Source organism: Hemitrygon akajei, chromosome 18, assembly GCF_048418815.1.
Source record: "Hemitrygon akajei chromosome 18, sHemAka1.3, whole genome shotgun sequence".
Lineage (NCBI taxonomy): Eukaryota > Metazoa > Chordata > Chondrichthyes > Myliobatiformes > Dasyatidae > Hemitrygon > Hemitrygon akajei.
The window spans coordinates 13,503,497-13,522,668 of NC_133141.1; the positions used below are offsets into that span (position 1 = coordinate 13,503,497).

At 41.4% G+C, this 19,172-nt stretch overlaps 1 protein-coding gene across 5 annotated transcripts in view; it reads left to right on the forward strand.

The window, feature by feature from the left end:
• The window catches only part of LOC140741109 (electroneutral sodium bicarbonate exchanger 1-like), a 205,331-nt gene that overhangs the window by 100,776 nt on the left and 85,383 nt on the right, over positions 1 to 19,172 (forward strand). For all 5 annotated transcript variants that reach the window (XM_073070876.1, XM_073070875.1, XM_073070871.1 and 2 more), the window contains exons 4-6: positions 11,154 to 11,289; positions 12,120 to 12,280; positions 14,539 to 14,727. In XM_073070876.1, coding sequence (XP_072926977.1) covers positions 11,154 to 11,289; positions 12,120 to 12,280; positions 14,539 to 14,727 — 486 coding nt within the window. The remainder of the gene's footprint in view (positions 1 to 11,153; positions 11,290 to 12,119; positions 12,281 to 14,538; positions 14,728 to 19,172) is intronic.

Here is a 19,172-nt window from a genome sequence, read left to right on the forward strand (position 1 = left end):
TAGAAACACCACTGTTCACTGTCCTCCTCACTCCTGCCTCTGTGTTGTGTGCGCCCCCCTGCCGGGCCTGGTCTGGTCTGCTGTTGGGCACGTGGCCTGGTAATCTGACCGACGGACGCCACGCTCTCCCTCTTGGCTTTCCACAGCACGTCTGCCCAGGCCGCCATCTTCCGGGGGTCGCTGAAATCTGCGTCGCCCAGCAGCAGATGTATGTCCTCAGGCAGTTGCTCTAGGAATGCTTGCTCGAACATGAGGCAGGGCCAGCATCTCGTTCATCAATGCTGACGGCAGTCTGTCTCCCAAACCGTCCAGGTGAAGCAGGCGGGCACCCCGCTCATGCCGTGAGAAGCCAAAGGTCCCAATGAGCAGTGCTTTGAATGCTTCATATTTGCCTTCTTCCGGGGGCGACTGTATGAAATCCGCAACCTGGGCGGCCGTCTCCTGGTCAAGGGCGCTCACCATGTGATAGTAACGCGTGGAATCAGAAGATATCTGCCGAATCTGGAACTGGGCTTCTGCTTGGCCAAACCACACGCGTGGTCGCAGCGTCCAGAAAGTCGGCAGTTTTAGCGAAACTGCGTGAACAGATGAAGAGTCGGTCATCTTTGGTCCAAATCCCGTTTGGGCCATCGGGGTCACCAATGTAGCGATGTACTACATACAGAGTTAGAGACAATGACACGCAGTCGGTAAGTCGTTTCAAGACTAGTTTATTCAAACCGTGGCGCTGGCATTTAATCCCTAGCGTCTGCCCTCTTCAGGTGGAAATGACATCAGAGGTGCATCACCAAAGTCTCTCCCTGCGCGCTGGCTATTTGTGAGCCGGTTCACCTGCGCAGAAAGTGGGTCGCCACAGGGTAACCTTTTATTGAGGTTAGTATAATTGAGGAATGTGGATGGGATAAATGGTCAGTCTTTTTCCTAGGGTGAGAAAGGCCAGAACTAGAGGGCATGGGTTTAGGTGAGAGGTAAAGGTTTAAAGGAAATCTGAGGGGCAAATTTTTCTACGCAGAAAATGGCAGTAATATGGAATGAGCCGCCAGAGGAAATGTTGGAGGTGGGTACAGTTGCAAGGGGTTTTTTTTTTTTAAATAAATCATTTGGGCAGGTACACAGATAGGAAAGGAACAGAAGGATAAAGGCCTAATGTGAGCAAATGGAATTACTGCAGATTGGTTTGAATGAGTTGAGCCCAAGGACCTACTTCGGAGCTGTGTAGCTCTGACTCTTGACTCCCAGCCATGTTGAGAAATCATGCAAGTAGGTTGATTGTTGTAATTTTATAGTGTGGTTTTGCACTTTTGTGTAGATCAAGTAATTTCCCTGTGCCCCTCAAGAAACTGCCACAGCTCAGTATTTCCACAACTTGTATTACAGTATGATTTTTTTTTTTTGCAAGATTAAATACAAGACTATTTAAGACATCACAAGTTTTAAAAATGTAGATGCTGGAAATCTAAAAAAGAAAATGTTGCAAATACTAAGCAGGTCATTCTGCGTTTGTGGGAGGCAAACCTTGTTGGAGAGTGAAATGCATTTAGCATTTGAAACAGAAGCCATGTCATTTAATCAAAGTAAGGTTGTATAGATGGTTGAAAAGAAATTAAAACTATTCATAAGTGTTTTGCCTCATTTCAGTTAATTATCCAACTTTGCTCACCAATGGAGTTTCAGTAAATACTGATTTCTCAATCGCATTGTCAGGTAAGCAAATTGTTACGATATCCCTAAGGAATGTCTGATGGAAGAGGACATTACCTCACTGGTCCTAATCCAGAGAATTGAAGTAAAAATTAAAATCTGTCCACAATATCAGTGCTTAAGAGGTGTGTTCATGCTCCAATTTAAACTATTGCTGTTAGCTCATTATCTGCACGACATTCCTGGTCGGGTGCTGAGGGATTGTGCGGCCCAGCTAACAGATGTCTTAAAGGACATCTTGAACATCTCTCTGCAACTGTCCGCTGTCTCTGCAGGCTTCAAGGTAGCTACCATCATTCTGATGCCCAAGACTGCAACAGTAACTGGCCTAAATAATTACCATCCAATGGTCCAATGGCTTTGAACGGCATGTAATGGATTGTGTCACATCCCATCTTCTAGCTATATTGGACCCTTTCAAGACCACCTACCACTCAAACCAGTCCACTGATAATGCCATAACCCCAGCCCTCCACTCCATCCTGTCCCACCTAGAAAACAATGTCTCATATTCCAGGATGTTGTCCAGCTCTGCATTTAACACAATTATCCCTCAGAGGCTGGTGGGTAAACTGTTTTTGTTGGGACTCAACACCCATTTCTTTAACTGGATCTTGGACTTCTTGATGGGAAAGACCCCAGTTAGTCTGAGTTGGTAGCAACATCTCAAGCTCCATCAACACTGGTGCCCCCTTTCCAGGGCTGTTTGCTTAGCCCACTAATGTTCATGCTGCTGACTGCTCTGCTAGATTCAGCTCAAACCACATCAAGTTCGCTGATGATACAACAGTGGTTGGCCTCATTGGCAACAATGATGAGTCAGCATACAGAGAGGTAGAGAGGTTGTCAAATGGTGAGAACAACAATCTGAGTATCAATGTGGAGAAGACAAAAGAGATCATTGTGGACTTCAGGGAGGTGTTTCATGGCTCTGCTGTGGAGGGAGTGAAGAGCACAAAGTTCTTGGTGTGCCCATATCAGATTATTTAATCTGGACCCGTCACACTGGTATGCATACAAATCATGGGCTTTGACAACAGAATTGCAAAAGAAGGTCCAGGCAGTAGAAATAAAATGCTTCAGAAGGCTCCTCAGCATTTCCTATACAGACCATGACTCAAGTGACGAAGTATGAAAAGCCATCACCCAGCACATGAGACACTACTAAGATCTACTGTCCACAGTAAAGAAGAGGAAACAGACGGCAAGGCCACATAACAAGATCAAGTGGACTCTCAAAGACCATTCTTCAGGGAATGGTGCAGGGGGAAAATGGAGACAGACAGAGGAAGAAATGGACAGACAGCATTGCATATGGACCAAAGAAAGCTTTGCCACAACCCGGGCACTTTCCCACAACCGTGAGAGATGGAGGTAACTGGTGCAGTGCTCATCTGTATGGCACCCCTATGACCCAGGTGGGTTGCGGGGTCTGTAACTGTAGCCACCACACCACCTCATTAGTCAAGAAGGCACAGCAGCGTCCACACTTTCTGAGGAGATTGAGACATGCAAGGCTACCCACCCCCATTCTAACTCCTTTCTACAGGAGCACCATCAAGACTGTCCTGTCTATCTGCATCATTGTGTGGTACTGAAGACTGCAAGACCTTACAGAGGACAGTAAAAACTGCCAAGTGGAACACCACACTCCCTCTCGCCCCTATTTGTGACATTTGCAGGGAGCTTTTGTATACAAAGGGCCCAAAGCATTGTTCAGGATCCCTACAACCCATCCCACAATTTATTTGACCCACTACCATCGGGAGGAAGTAGAGGAGCATCAGGGTTAGAACCACCAGTCTGGGAACAGCTTCTTCCCTCGGGCTGTAAGACCTAATGAATGCCCTGCCACCACCTAGGCCTCATCATTAGGACAGAGAGCTGTTTATTTGTGCTATGCATTTCACATGTTTTTGAATTATTTCTTGCTAATTTGTGGTAATATTTTGTTTCATGTGTGTTTGATATAGTTATGTATTGTGGGTGCACCATGGTCCAGAAGAACATTGTTTCATTTGGTTGTACAGTGCCTTGAAAAATATTTAGCCCCCATAAATATTTTCACATTTTACTGTCTCATTTTTAAAATTTAACATGTATTGAAGTTGGACTTTTTTGAATTGATCTACAAAACTGCATCATGTTAAATCAAAAGAAAAATGACAAAACCTGTCAACAATTTACTAAAAATTGAAAACCAAAATTGTGGGGCTGAAAAAGTATTTATCTCCCTTGTAACTGCGTTCATGCTAACATTCCTCGGGTGTAGTATACTTATTACCTTATCAATTCACCCAATTTGTTGATATAGAAAATTTAGAGGATCACCTCTCTCTGTAAAGTCCATCAGTATGGTAGATTTTCAACAGAGCAAACCAAAATGAAGAGCATTCAAGGCAAGTCAGGGAAATGATAATAGAGAAGCACAAATCTGGGGAAGGGTGCAAGACCATCTTAAATGCACTGAACACACCTTGGAGCTCAGTGCAGTCCATTGTGGGGGAAAAAGTGGGAAAAAAAAATGAAACCACAGCCACACCTCTAAGCTGAAAATGGCACTTGTAAGAGAGGCTACTGTGATGCCAACAGTCACTCTGAGTGAGCTGCAGAAGTCAGTGGCTGCAACTGGAGATGAAGTTCGTGGCCTTGCATTTTAAAAAAGGTATTTATGGAAGAGTGGCAAGGAAAAACCCCCTGGCTTTATTTTTTTTTAAAAGCACATCCTTGCCTGTAAAGACTTTGAAAAGCATCACTTAGAAGAATTTATAAAGACGTGGAAGATAGTTTTATGGTCACATGAGACTAAAGTGGGGCTTTTTGGCTTCAACACTAAGCTGTACGTCTGGCGTAAATCTAATACTGCACATCAGCCAGGTAGCACTCCCCCTACTGTAAAGAATGGTGGAGGTGGCATCATGCAATGGGGGTGCTTTTCAGCAGCAAGCACTGGAAATCTGGTCAGGATTGATGAAAAGATGGATGCTGCTAAATACAGAGAGATCCTAGATAAAAACCTGCTAGCCTCTGCCAGAAATCTTAAACTGGGGAGGAAGTTTGTCTTTCAGCAGGACAACAGCCCAAACCATACTGTCAGAGCAACTATATTACGGCTTCAAATGAAGAAAATTGATGTCCTTGAGTGGTCCAGTCAGAGACCTAACCTTAGACCTTACCTGATGAGAGGCATTGACCGTGTGGATAGTCAGAGGCCTTTTCCCAGGGCTGAAATGGCTAACACGAGGGGGCACAGTTTTAAGGTGCTTGGAAGTAGGTACAGAGGAGATATTAGGGGTAAGTTTTTTTTTTTAACAGAGTGGTGAGTGTGTGGAATGGGCTGCTGGCAACAGCGGTGGAGGCGGATACAATGGGGTCTTTTAAGAGAGTCTTGGATAGGTACATGGAGCTTAGAAAAATAGAAGGCTAGGGGTAACCCTAGGTAATTTCTAAAGTAAGTACATGTTCAGCACAGCTTTGTGGACCAAAGGGCCTGTATTGTACTTGATGCACCATCAATAACTCTCGGAGACGTGAGGCGAGATATAGGCTTTTATTGGCTGGAAGAAAGAACAAGCAGCAATTGACCACCACACTGCATCCTGGAGACTGAGACCGAGGCTGTGTCTCCAATCACCTTTATACCGGGGTCCGTGGGAGGAGCCACGGTCAGTGGGAGGAGCCACAGGAGCAGTCAGCGGGGGGGCGTGTCCAGGCAGGTATATGTAGTTCACCACAGTACTTCTGGTTTTCTATGTTTTAAACCAATCAAACGTCACTGGCAAGACCTCAAGACTGCTGTCTGCCACCATTCCCCAACTAACCTGGCACAAATTGAGCAATTTTTTTCATGCATTACAAGTTTCTCTGTTTTTCTTTTGAGAAAGGAGCATTTGATTCACAAATAAAAATTCTCAGTGAAATTGCTCAAAATCCCTGGTTTGAATGCGTTCAAATCAGCTGATTTGTTTGGCAGAGTGGAGAAATGACGACAGAGATGAAGAAAAAACATGCACATTTGCTGCTTTGGTATGCTGAAGCCCTTCGAACTCAACAATTTTGGGTAACTGCAGCCTTTCTTGTTTGCATAAGAACTGGCCATTTCTGAAAAGCCCTGGACCTGAAACAGTAATTGTTACTTTGACCACAACCTGTTTGGGCAAAACCAGCATCTGTTTTACTTCTAGTGTTAACTCAGTTTTTCTTTCTTCACAGATGCCGCATGATTTGCTGTGTATTTCTGTCATTCTTTTTTTTTTCAGATTTCCAGCAACTGTAGTGTTTGCATTGCTGTTCCAGAATTATTCACAAAGAATTGACAGCACCAATTTAACACCTTACAAAATGGGAATTAGAAATCAATTATATATCCCTTTACTCTCATCTTGTACTGCACATTATGGAATACATGAGAGAAATGTGCACCATTTTTAACCTCTAAGGATACCACTAATGCACCATAATTTTTGACAGAAGGACCTGTCCAGAGGAGACAAAGTCTGCTAGTGCACCATCCCCATCATGAAACAAAGGCCATCATAGAGGCAGATGAGATTCATGGCCATGGTGAGTGGCAGTGCTGGAAGAAACATTGTGAGGATTTCTACACACTCTTGCAATCATTCTTCTATGTTGCCTTGCACTTTGCATTGCCAGACTGGCAGCTGCTACGAACAGCCCCTTCACTCTCCATTCTTTTTTTTAAAAAAAGGCTAACCATGGCCTTCTCTTTCATTGCAGATGCTGAAGATATGTTACCCCATGTGCAACTTCAGGAACAGGAGTTTAGTTTTCCTGAAGATGCATTGTCACTCGATCTGACCCATCAGCTAAAAGACTGGCAGAAGATGCATGGTGAATTATTTTTCTTGATTGCAGGAATTAGGATGGAAACCAGCCAGAGGCATCAGCTTGCCTGTGGACAAGATCATGTTTTAGTTCTGTTTCAGAGGCCCTGCATATTGACTTTGAAGAGCTATTGTACCAAGGAAAACAGATTGGTAGACACCAGGAAAAGCTAGACATACTAGGCAGTCAATGAGTTTGTGCATAATGGCTCAAAGAATGAAGCATCTGAATCAGAATGTGTGCAGGGCCCGGTGACCATTCTGTCCAAAGCTGAGCATGAATTCAACATAGATACCCAACATGTTGGAACTTCTTGGCTTCCACAGAATTGTGCATTGGTCTGAGGAGGTTGGGTAGCTCTCACCTTGCTTCTATCTCATAATGATAGTATCTCATTAGTGTTCCTGTTGATGCCATGTAGTCAGTTGAGCTCTCGCAGCCTAGAGCTACTTGTGATCATGCACCATAGCCTAGAAATTGGATTTTGCTTTAGCTGATGTGATAAATGGTTACTACATTAAAAAGTGCAAATATGGGTAAAATTTTGCCTGCCTTTTCAAAAGGGTGGTTTCTTCTCAGTTAAATATGCATTCTTTTTTCCAATCAATCAGCCTGTAGAAACTTGGAAAAACATTGGGATAATGGCCAGATAGGATATCCCCCAAGTTGCTATGGGAAGTAAGAGAAGAGATTATTGTGCCTATGGCGATTACCTTTGCATCCTCACTGGCCACAAGAATAGTGCCATAGGATTGGAGGGTGGCAAAAATTCCTTTGTTCAAGAAAGGTAATAGGGATAACCTTGGGAATTGTAGACCAGTGAGTTTTATATCAGTGGTGGGCAAATTATTGGAGAGGATTCTTAGAGACAGGATTCATGAGTGTATGGAGAAGCTTGGGGATCAGGGATAGTGACCATGGCTTTGTGAGGGGCAGGTTGTTTTCCACAAGCCTGATTGAATTCCCCGAGGCAACAAGAAAACAAATTGGAGGTAGAGCAGTGGCTGTGGTGTAAATGGATTTTAATAAGACATTTGACAAAGTTCCTCATGGTAGATTCGTTAAGAAAGTGAAGAGGCTCTGGATCCAGGGAAACCTGGCTGTGTGGATTTGGAATTGGCTGCCCACAGAAGGTAGAGGGTGGCAGTTGATGGAGCATATTCTGCCTGGAAATCAGTGACCAGTGGTGTTCTACAGGGATCTTTTCTGCAACCCCTGCTCTTTGTGATAATATAATGGCTTTGAGGAAGTGAAAAAGGGAAGGAGGAGGGGTTAGTAAGTTTGCAAATTGCATGAAGATTGATGGTGTAGTGGATAGTGTAGAAGGTTGTTGGTTACAACAGGACATTGATATGGTGCATAACTGAGCTGAGAAGTGGCAGATGAAGTTCAATCCTGAAAAGTGTGAAGTGATTCACTTTAGAAGGTCAAACATGAAGGCAGAATACAAGGTTAATGACAGGATTCTTAGCAGTGTGGAGGAACGGGGATCTTGGGATCTCCTGTCCATAAATTTATCATAATTGCCTTACAAGTTGAAAGGGTGGTTAAGAAGATGTGTGGTGTGTTGTCCTTTATTAGTTGGGGGATTGAGTTTAAGATTTGTGAGGTAAAGTTGCAGCTCTATAAAAGTTTGGTTGTACCATGCTTATAAAGGGTGTGTGGTGGGGGGATGGTGGAGATGTCAGAGGTTGGTTTTATTTGTACAGTGGTTGGTGCATGGGATGTGCTGCCAGGGTTGGTGGAAGAGTCAAATGCATTGGGGATATTTAAAACACTCCAATAAGAACATGGATAAAAGAAAAATGGAGGATATGTGGGAGGGAAGGATTAGATTGATCTTGGAGTAGGTTGAAATTTTGGTACAACATTGTGGGTCAAAGGCCTGTACTGTACTCTGTTGTAACATTGAGTGTCCCCAGGAAATTTCTAGGCATGGCTTTCATTATTCAAGCAGAGACTGAAGCATATCTGTGCTCTACATGATTTTGAAAGTTTGCAATATGTAATATTGTAACATGTACAGCATTGAAAACTAATGCAGGAGATGCAAGCTATGATACATATCAATGTCCCTGCCTGAGTCCTTGAAATCACATCATCTCACTGATTTGTTGTAGGATTTGTCAGTTACTTTACTAGGGTTTATAAATGAAAGCCAATGAGTTGCATGTTATTTCTTCAAATTCTATTGATAAGGCAGGAATATTGTGCACTGGATAAAGTCATTACATGCATGAATGATGCTGCAGAAATACAAGGCGTGCTAAGGTGAATTGTGCTCAAAAATGCTCGTCTAATTTCCCAACGTGTTGTTAGTGATTACTATCATATTAAAATTTGTGTAAAATGGCTTCTGTAATACTTGTGCTTAAAAGGAGGGGTAAATTGGTCTAAATTTCATTCTTGATGGAAATTCAGATGTGTTCTGTCCCAAACTAAAACCACCTGTGGGTTTCTTTTGTCGAAATAAAAGCAGGTAAACAAATATCTGTGGCAGTAAGTGGTTGTATAAGTGACCTTTTAATTCAGTTGTATTTCACCCATTAAAACTTTTTCTGAAGGATACACACAGTGGAAGGTCAAACAAGTTCAAAGTAAATTTATTATTAAAGTACATGTATGTCACCATATTCAACCCTGAGATTCTTTTTTGCAGGCATACTTATTAAATCCTATAACTATAATAGAATCAATGAAAGACTGCACACAAGACAGGCAATCAATCAATATGTAAAAGACAACAAACCTAGTAATAAATGAGCAAAAAATATTGAGAACATGAGATGAACATACCTTGAAAGTAAGTCCATAGGTTATGGGAACAGTTCAATGTTGGTTGAGTTAAGTTCCCTCTGGTTTAAGAGCCTGATGATTGAGGGGTAATAACTGTTCCTGAACGTGGTGGTGTGGGACCTTATGCTCCTGTACCTTCTTCCTGATGGCAGTAGTGAGATGAGATCATGACCTGTGTGGGGGCCGGAGGGGGGGAGTTTCTTGATGATGGATACTGCTTTCCTGTGACTGGGTTCCTTGTTGCTCAATGGTGGTGAAGGCTTTACCTATGGTGGTGAAGACTGGACTTTATCTATTACTTTTTGCAGGCTTTTCTGTTCAAGGGCATTGATGTTTCCTTACCAGGCTGTAATGCAGCCAGTTGGTATACTCTCCACTGTGCATCTATAGAAATTTGCCAAAGTTTTAGATGACGTGCCAAGTCTGCGCAAACTTCTAAGAAAGTAGAGGCACTGCTTGCCTATTTTCTTTTGTAATGGAACTTGCGTGCTGGACCCAGGACAGCTCCTCTGAAATGATAAGGCCAAGGAATTTAAAGTTGCTCATGCTCTCCACCTCTGATCCTCCGATGAGGACTGGCTCATGGACTTCTGATTTCCTCCTCCTGTAATCAATAACCAAGTCTTTGGATTTACTGACATTGAGTGAGAGGTTACTGTTGTGGCACCACTCAGACAGATTTTCAACCTCCCTTCTATATGCTGATTCCTTACCATCTTGGATTCGGCCTACAACAGTGGTGTCATCAGCAAACTTGAATATGGCATTGGAGCTGTGTTTAGCCACACAATCATAAGTGTAAAGCGAGTAGAGCAGGGGGCTAAGCACACAGCCCTGTGGTACACCTGTGCTGATGGAGACTGTGGAGGAGATGTTGCCAATCTAAACTGACTGGGGTCTGCCAGTGAGAAAATAGTGTCCAGTTGCACTCTGCATTGTTAGGTTTCTGGTAGTGTCACAATTCATTATGAGTCCAGTATCCTGAGGATCTAAACACATTCTGAATGGATCTTGTTGCTTAATTACCAACTAGGAAAAGTTGAGTAAGCTAGGGCTTTTTCTTCTTTGGAGTGACGGAGAATGAGATGCAACTTGATAGAAGTATATAAGATTGAGAGGCATAGATAGTGGACAGGCAGCACCTTTTACCCAGGGTGGCAATGGCCAATATTAGAGGACAACCTTTTAAGGTGAGTGGTGGAAAGTTTAGGGGAGATGTCAGAGGTAGAACTCTCTACTAGGGGTGGTTGTGGTAGAGTGGTAGAGGTTGATACAATAGAGATATTTAAAAGACAAGCACATGGATGTTAGAAATATGGAGGATTATCGGCTGTCCAGGAGGGAGGGGTGAGATTGATTGTGGAGTAGGGTTATAAAGGTTGACACAACATTGTGGGCCAAAGGTGCTGTACTGTTCTATGTTCTATAATCTGTCTTGGAATAAAGGCAGCACAGAGCACTAGTAGAAGAAACAAATCCTGCCAACTACTGAGAAACTGGCATGGAATTGTTCCTCTCGGTCAATGGAGAAAAATATCATAGGAAAGGAAAACAAATGTTAGGTGTTTTGAATGCCCTCAAACCAGTTCCATACTACAGTAAGGGTATGGTCATTGAGGCGCATCTTTTGCTTGTAACTACAGCTGCAGTCTCAAAGCCATTTCACTACAGTTGATGAGGATGAAATCCGAAAACGATTTAACACGATCTCAAAATCTTTCTAGGATCCTCATGGTGATTACACGTGTCATTTATTATCAAAAGCAACCAATTACAGTCTAATAACCTGCTATACTGCATTTGCTTTTTAGACACCCCTTCTCAGCGAGTTCAGTTCATTCTGGGAACTGAAGATGATGAAGATCACGTTCCACATGAACTCTTTACAGAGCTTGATGAAATCTGCATGCGAGGAGGTGAAGATGCTGAGTGGAAAGAAACTGCCAGGTCTGTGAACTGTGTAATATTTTCATTCTAAGAAAATATTGCAGGTAAGAGGTTTATGGGGTTCGATTCCAGGAGTAATCAGCAACAGGCTTGCCTAAAAGAAGCTCCATTTAATTTGTCACATTGGTTGTCATAAAGCTTTCTCAAATTATAGTGACACATCTTTTTTAGTCTGTTATAATTCCTTGCAATAAACTGTAATTTATTATCCCACAAATATGTGATCACATAAAAACACTAAATCATCCATATGAATGAGAGCAAAAGAAAGGTTTTAGCTGATAACATGATCTGTTGTCAATAAGAAAAACCTCTTATTGTGTGTCCTTAAGATACTAAAAACAAATACAGAAATCAATGTTTGCATCTGGTTGACTCATGTATTCACTCTTCCTCCACCTATGTAATCAATGGTCTTCATAACAGCTATGTTTTAGCTGTGGGACAATGACTTCCATCCACTCCATAATGCACTGGTTAGGCACAGGAGTACATTCAGCCAGAGACTCATTCCACCAAGATGTAACACTGAGTGTCATAGGAAGTCATTCCTGCCTGTGGCCATCAAACTTTACAGCTCCTCCCTCAGAGTGTCAGACACCCTGAGCCAATAGTCTGGTCCTGGACTTATTTCCACTTGGCATGATTAACTTATTATTATTTATGGTTTTATATTGCTATATTTCTACACTATTCTTGGTTGGTGCGGCTGTAACGAAACCCAATTTCCCTCGGGATCAATAAAGTATGTCTGTCTAACTTTTTGGCTCCAAATGTTTTTGCAAAAGCTTAGTATTCAATTCAAACAGACATGCTCTGTGGTTTGACAGGTGGTTGAAATTTGAGGAAGATGTTGAGGATGGTGGAGACCGTTGGAGTAAACCGTATGTTGCCACGTTGTCATTGCACAGCCTGTTCGAGTTGAGGAGCTGTATCATTAATGGAACAGTTTTGCTGGACATGCAAGCAAACAGCATTCAAGAAATTGCAAGTACGTCTAATGCAAGAACAGTGGTTTCATCAAAACAGTTTAAGTCATATTAGTAGTACAAATTGTACAAAAATGTCCATCATTACGCCAGTTTTATCATTCCTAACATTAATTTAACTTGCCCTTGACACCTTTTCATTTGTATTGTGCACAGTTCTAAAGACCCATATTCTATGTATTTGTTTACTTTGGCTTTTCATGGTTAATTTGAATTTGGTTTCCTCAGTTGAGCAATGGGGGTTCATATGGATTGTGTAGTTCTCGGTTTTTAATTTAAGCATGTCACCAGTCTTTGGGTGCAAGAGATTAATTATTTCATTTCCTTTTCATCTGTCTCAACTGTTGATTTCATTGCCTGTGATCATGGAAGATGAATGGGTAAAGGTGGTGGTAAATATCAATAATAACTTTGCTAAGTGAAATATGGTAAGCTAGGGAAAAGTCATCTTATGAGCAAGTTGTGGCTTAAACAACTTTGCTGTGCAACTTTTCTATCTCGTGTTACTATGGAAACATTAACAATGAGCATTTCTCTACAACATGAGTCACCATGTAATTGGAATTGGAATACAAAGGTGAAGGTGACTTAAACTGTGTTTATTTAATTTAAGAAGAGCAATGAAAAGAAAATACAATAAAACTTGTTTTCATAGCTTCATATTGGACTTGCTTGGAAAAAAAGTATTTTCAAGCCTCATCTGAAGAGCTGCTGCTTCCAGTGAAGGCCATTATCATGAATGAAAGGACAAAAATGATAGAAAGGTAGACTTGGGAATTCCAGCAAAAAGAGTAGGTTGGAAAAAATGAACTGAGCCTTGAAATTCATTTCTAAGTTCTGTGTCATAATAAGCCCTACTCTGCTCTTGCCCCCTCCTTTTTCCATAATTTTGTAGCTTTCAATGACCGTGACCTAACTGCTTCAGTTGTTCCATGAAGTGGAGCAGGATGCAAACAGCAACCATGGCTCTGGCATTTTAAACCAAGGCTGTGCCTGCGGACTGTCCTGATGGCCTTCTGACAGCTTGTGCTGCTATTTTCAACTATCTGCAATTGTTTTGAACTTTTTCAACTTTTTTTTTAAAGTATTAATAATCTACATTCACTTTGAAACTAATTGCAAATTAAAACATTATTAATATTAAAAAAATAACACTCATCTTTTTGAAGTGGCTCCATTCAAATGCATTCATATTTTTCATGCACCAGCTACAGCTGGTATAAAGCCAAGGGCCAGATACTGTACTCCACCTTTTTTAAATTCAAGTTTTTTCTATAATCTTGCCTTTTATGGAAATGAATGACATTGATGAAAGGGTGTTTAAAACAAAACTACCTAATACTGTTGGATGGAAGAATGCAAGTTCAGATGGCATGGTGGAATCAGTTTGGGGAATGATTAAATTCCTTTCATCTACCTAGGTAACATTGCGGGAATTGATTTCCTATTTCCATCATTAACATCATTAAGGGAGAATGCTCACAGGAAACCTTGATCTGCAATGTGTCCATTCCAGTATTGTTGTTAGTATTGAGTAGAATTGCCTAAAATGTGTTCATATGAAACAGTCATCATTGTGAGATCAAAAACCATTTGCCAGCCACATGGATCAGCATTAAGGATGACAACCAAGAGAGTCTCAGCTTTATGCATTATCTGCATTTACAATGCTGTTGTTATCAACAGGTGAATAATCAACTAATAGGTTAATGTTATATCTCAACTGATTTCTCAGTAAATCTTGCCTCTAAGTTCATTTTAAATTGCAAGGTGGACTGGAGGAATGTTCTTTTCTCCAAAAGAATGTATGATGATTATCATAAAGTTAATTTAATGGAAATCGGTGATCTGGACTGAATTGGGTTAAAATGCTGCTTCTGAAAGTTGATGGATGAAATTGCGGGTGTTATGAGCATTCAAATCTTGTTCTAGAACTACATTCTTTATTTTTCTTGGTGGCCATTTATGTGTGATCGCCAGACTAGTGGCTGCTCTCTTGTGCACAACTTCCTCAAAGGTCTTTTTTAGAAAAGAATTTAAATGGTTTCATGGTGTGAATGTTCTTCCAGATAAGCAATTCCCAAATGATTTTTCCAAATATATTAAAGAAAATGTATAATACAAATAACTGTTCTATATACTTGGCAATTAAATGAGATTTGTTTAATGAAATGGAAAGTATTAAGGTTGCTAAATTGACCCTTTTAATTGCAATTTTTTTATTTGTGTGACAATGTCTGATTTTTTTTTCCTCTTTTAGACATGATTCTTGATCATCAGGAAGCATCCATGGAACTGGATGAAAACATCCGTGCGAAAGTGCGTGAAGCTCTTCTGAAAAAACATCACCATCAGATTGAGAAGAAAAGAAACAATCTCATTCCGATTGTCAGATCTTTTGCAGAGGTTGGGAAAAAGCAATCTGAACCTCATTCCATGGACAAAGCTGGTAAGGAAAAGGTTTTAAATCTTTTGAGCTTGAGTGTTTCAGTACAGCATATATAAGAGTGACTCAGTGGTTAGGCATAAATGTTTACAAGACAAGGAAGTGACGTACATTATATTTTTTTTAAAAGGCCAACTGAAAACTGTTTGCACAATTCCCCAAAAAGTGAAAGTGCCGTGCTGTTGAAAATTGTCTTAAACCAGAGTAGGACAAGTTCTGATAGCTTGTTATCTCTGAGACTTTGCAACCTGTGTTTTCAACAGGATTTTCATTTGTTCCAGCAGTATTTTTCTGGCATGGAACTCAAATTAACATCAACATTAAAACAACACAAAATACACTGAATTGAGATTTTTAATCTTGTGGTGAGATAAATGTCAACTCTCATTCACTTAGAGCCACCAGGTTTTACTAATCCTGTACCTTCTAAAACTGCTAATTAAAGAGCCACAATTCAAACTGCATTCTTTTTCTTCAGATCTATGATTACCTACAATCTCAAATCAGGACAGAGCCTTGATTATTCTTCATGGGGGGGTCAGGTTCATGAGTGACTCCCAGCTTGTGAACCTTGGCATTATTTTAGGCTTTTGCTCCTGATCCCTGATACGCCTCAATTTGCTGCTCACTTTTATGTTAAGAGAGGTCCCCCAAACTTTGGAGAGAATATTTCATCTACTTAATACCTTGGGAGCAGGCAAAGGGAACATTGCAGGCATCTCTGCAGGTGAGGGGGAGGAGAAGAGAGACTGCTTCCCTTGTTTCTCATCCACTACCTGCCCCACCAATCATTGCAGCATCCATTCATTTAGTAGCAAGTTCCCTACCACCAGGGTTTTGAGAGTTATCCATTTAAATAGAAATTACTTCTACTAATTTGTTCCTGCCAAAACTGACAAGGTAAACTAAATAGTAAGATAGTGTTACTCAAGAAAACTTAACTACCCTGTTCTACAAACCCTGTAATTGAAAATCAACTTTCACAAATTTCTTTGCATGAAATGTGATTTACTTCACAGGTCACCTTAACCTGTCGGGTCATAATTACCTGTTGGTAATAAATGGACTTGTACATGCATTTCCTCTGGTTTCCTTGAGAGTGATCTACTGGCATACAAATACATTGATAGATTAAGCTCTTTTGGAACTATTTATTCCACTGCTTATTTTCCATATTTGTCATCAGTACGATTCTGCCCAAACGAGTAATTAGAAGTATTGAAATTTGCTTCTATTCCCATTGCAGGCAATGCCTCTAAAAGGCAATTATGTCCTTCCTATTGTAAAGAGATAAGTTACCATGATTGATTGCAAGTGTATCTAAAGGCACTGGCAACAGTAAATGTGTCTCACTGGAAATTGGTTTATTTTGCCTGCCAAGTCATTGAGGTTGAATAGTGAAGCTTTTGAGCTCTGTTGTTTTTCTGGAAGTATTTGCAGATATTGTAAGGGACACAGAGATATTTAACAAAATTTCTACCGAAATTCTTCAGTCAGCTTGTGACCTCTGAAATACTGCAGGAAATGCTGATGGAATTTTAAAAAAATACTTTTGTTTAGCTGTTAAATATCCTGTGGTTCAGCTCATTAATATAACCACACTGTTTGCAAATGAGTGGCAGGGTGTAAATTTGTTCCTAGGATTATTCTGGTAGGAACTTGCACTCCAAGCATGAAGAATTGTTGATACTATCAAGCTCATTAATTTGATCGGTTCACTAGTTGTCTCTGAATTGGCATAATTAATGAAACTGACACAGCTAATAGCCCACTCAATTCAAATTGTTGACTATATATATGAATTTGATTTGTTGTCTCTGGAATCTGAATCTAAAACAAAGATGGATTTCAATGCTAAAGTGTAAATATGTAAAACCTTAAAATCACAATCAAACACTGAACTATCCAATGTTTCACTTGCCAAAAATGCAAGAACATTAATATCAGAGTTGTAAAAACATACACACAAGAAATTCTGCAGTTGATGGAAATTCAGAGCAATATGCGCAAAACGCTGGAGGAACTCAGCAAGTCAGGCAGCATCTATGGAGAGGAATAAACAGTCGACGTTTCAGGCCCAGACCCTTCATCAGGACTAGAAAGGAAGGGATAAGAAGTTGAGAAGAAGGGAAGGAGGACAAGCCAGAAGATAAGTGAAGCCAGGTGGGTGGGAAAGGCAAAGGGCTTGAAGAAAGAATATGATGGGAGAGAAAAGTGGATCATGAGAGAAAGGGAACGAGGGGCATTAGTGGGAGGTGATAGTCAGGTGAGAAGTAAGAGACCAGAGTGGGGAACAGAAGAAGAGAGGAGGAGAAAAGAAAAAAGAACAAAAAGGAGGGAAAAAATTACAGTAGGAGAAATTGATGTTACCATTAAGCTAACTAGACAGAATGAGGTGTTGCCCCTCCAACCTGACAGTGGCCTCATCATGAAGGGCCTCAGAAGGGAAGGTCATGGACTGACAAGATGGAATAGGAAAGAGGATGGGAAATTTCACTTTTGGTGGATGGAGTGGAGGTGCTTAACAAAGCAGTCCCCCAATTTATATCGGGTCTCAGCAATGTAGAGGAGGCTGCATTGGGAGCACTGGATACAATAGACGACCCCAGCAAATTTGCATGTAAGTGTTGCTTCACCTGGAAGGACTGTTTGAGGTGAGGGAGGAGGTGAATGGGCAGGTGTAACATTTCTCTCACAGGGATATATGCCAGGAGGGATGAATGGACGGGGAATCACACAGGGACTGTTCCCTGCAGAAAGTGGAGAGTGGTGAGGAAGTAAAGATGTGTTTGGTAGGATCCCTTTGGAGATGTTGGAAGTTGCGGAGAATGTGTTGGGTGCTGAGACTCATGAGATGGTAGGTGAGGACAAGAAGCCCTATTAAGGGCTCTATCTCTGATGTCCTGGAAAGGAAAGCTGCATCCTGGCAACAGATTTGGTGGAGGAAAAGGAGCTGAGAAAAGGAATGGCATTTTTACAGGAGAAAGGATGGAAAGAGGTATAGTCAAGATAGCCCTGGGAATTGGTAGGTCTATAAAAGATGTCGGTAGACAGTTTGTCTGTAGAGATGGAGACCGATCGAGAGAGGTATCAGAAATGGACCAAGTGAATTTAAGGGCAGGGTGGAAGTTGGAAGCAAAGTTGATGAAATTGACAAGCTCAGCATGGGTGCATGAAGCAGCACCAATGCAGTCATCAATGCAGCATGGAAAGAGTTGGGAAGCATTACCAGGGAAAGCTTGGAACATGGGATGTTCTACACAGCCAACGAAAAGGCAGACATAGCTAGGTGCCCATTCACCACATCCCTCATCTCCATTCAGGGCCCCAAACAGTCCTTCCAAGTGAGGCAATATTTTACTTGAGAATCTGTTAGTGTCGTCTATTATATTTGGTGCTCCTGATGCCGCCACCTTTGCTTGGTGAGACCCAATGTAAATTGGGGGATTGCTTTGTAGAGCACCTCCACTCCATCTGCCAAAAGCAAAATTTCTGGGTTGCCAACCATTTTACTTCCTATTCCCATTCCAGTTCTGACATATTGGTCCATGGCCTCCTCTTATGCCACAAATGTCCACTCTCAGGTTGGAGGAGCAACATCTCATCTTCTGTCTAGGTAGTCTCCAACCTGATGGTATGAATATCAATTTCTTTTTCTGGTAATTTTTTTTTTTCGCTTTTCTATTCCCCACTCTAGCCTTCTACCTCTTCTCTTCACCTGTATATCACCTCTCCCTGATGTCCCTCCTACTTCCCCTTCTTCCTTGGTCCAGTCTCCCCTATCAAATTCCTTCTTCTCTAGCCCTTTACCTTTCCCACCCACCTGGTTTCACCTATCACCTTCCAGCTTGTCCTCCTTCACCTCCCCACTCCTTTCAAGAACTGTCTTCCTGCTTCCTTTGTTTATCACTGAATTAAAGTTGTCCTTGGTAGTTTAAGTTGCTGAGGGCCAAGGCAACCCAGCTGAGATAGATAGCTTGGCAACAATGTTTGTATTTATAGCAGGGGGCCACTGCATGCACTCCTATGGAAATATTTTTTCCTCAGTTATTATCCCACCTATGTGCCAGTACTCTGCTTGGGAAGCAACCCACAAACAGCCTTGAAGAGCTGTTATGTCTGTAATAGCTATGAAATGATTTGATAGATTTTCTTGGCAGGGGGTGGGGGAGGGGTGCAGGGTGTAAAGCAAAAGACTATTATAGAAAAATTAAATAAAAACAAACACTGGAAATTATCAGTAGGTTAAACAGCATCTGTGGAAAGAGGGAAAGTTGACACCTCCCGTCAATGGCCTCTACATCAGCACCATTCCTCTTGTGTTTTATTATTTCTTGCTTGTGGAGCTAGAATGTTGGCATAACCTGGGACCAAAGACTGTTGACTTTGGTGAATGTAATTATGTTTAATTTTCAATTATTTTAAAAGAATGAAGTCCTAATAGCAGC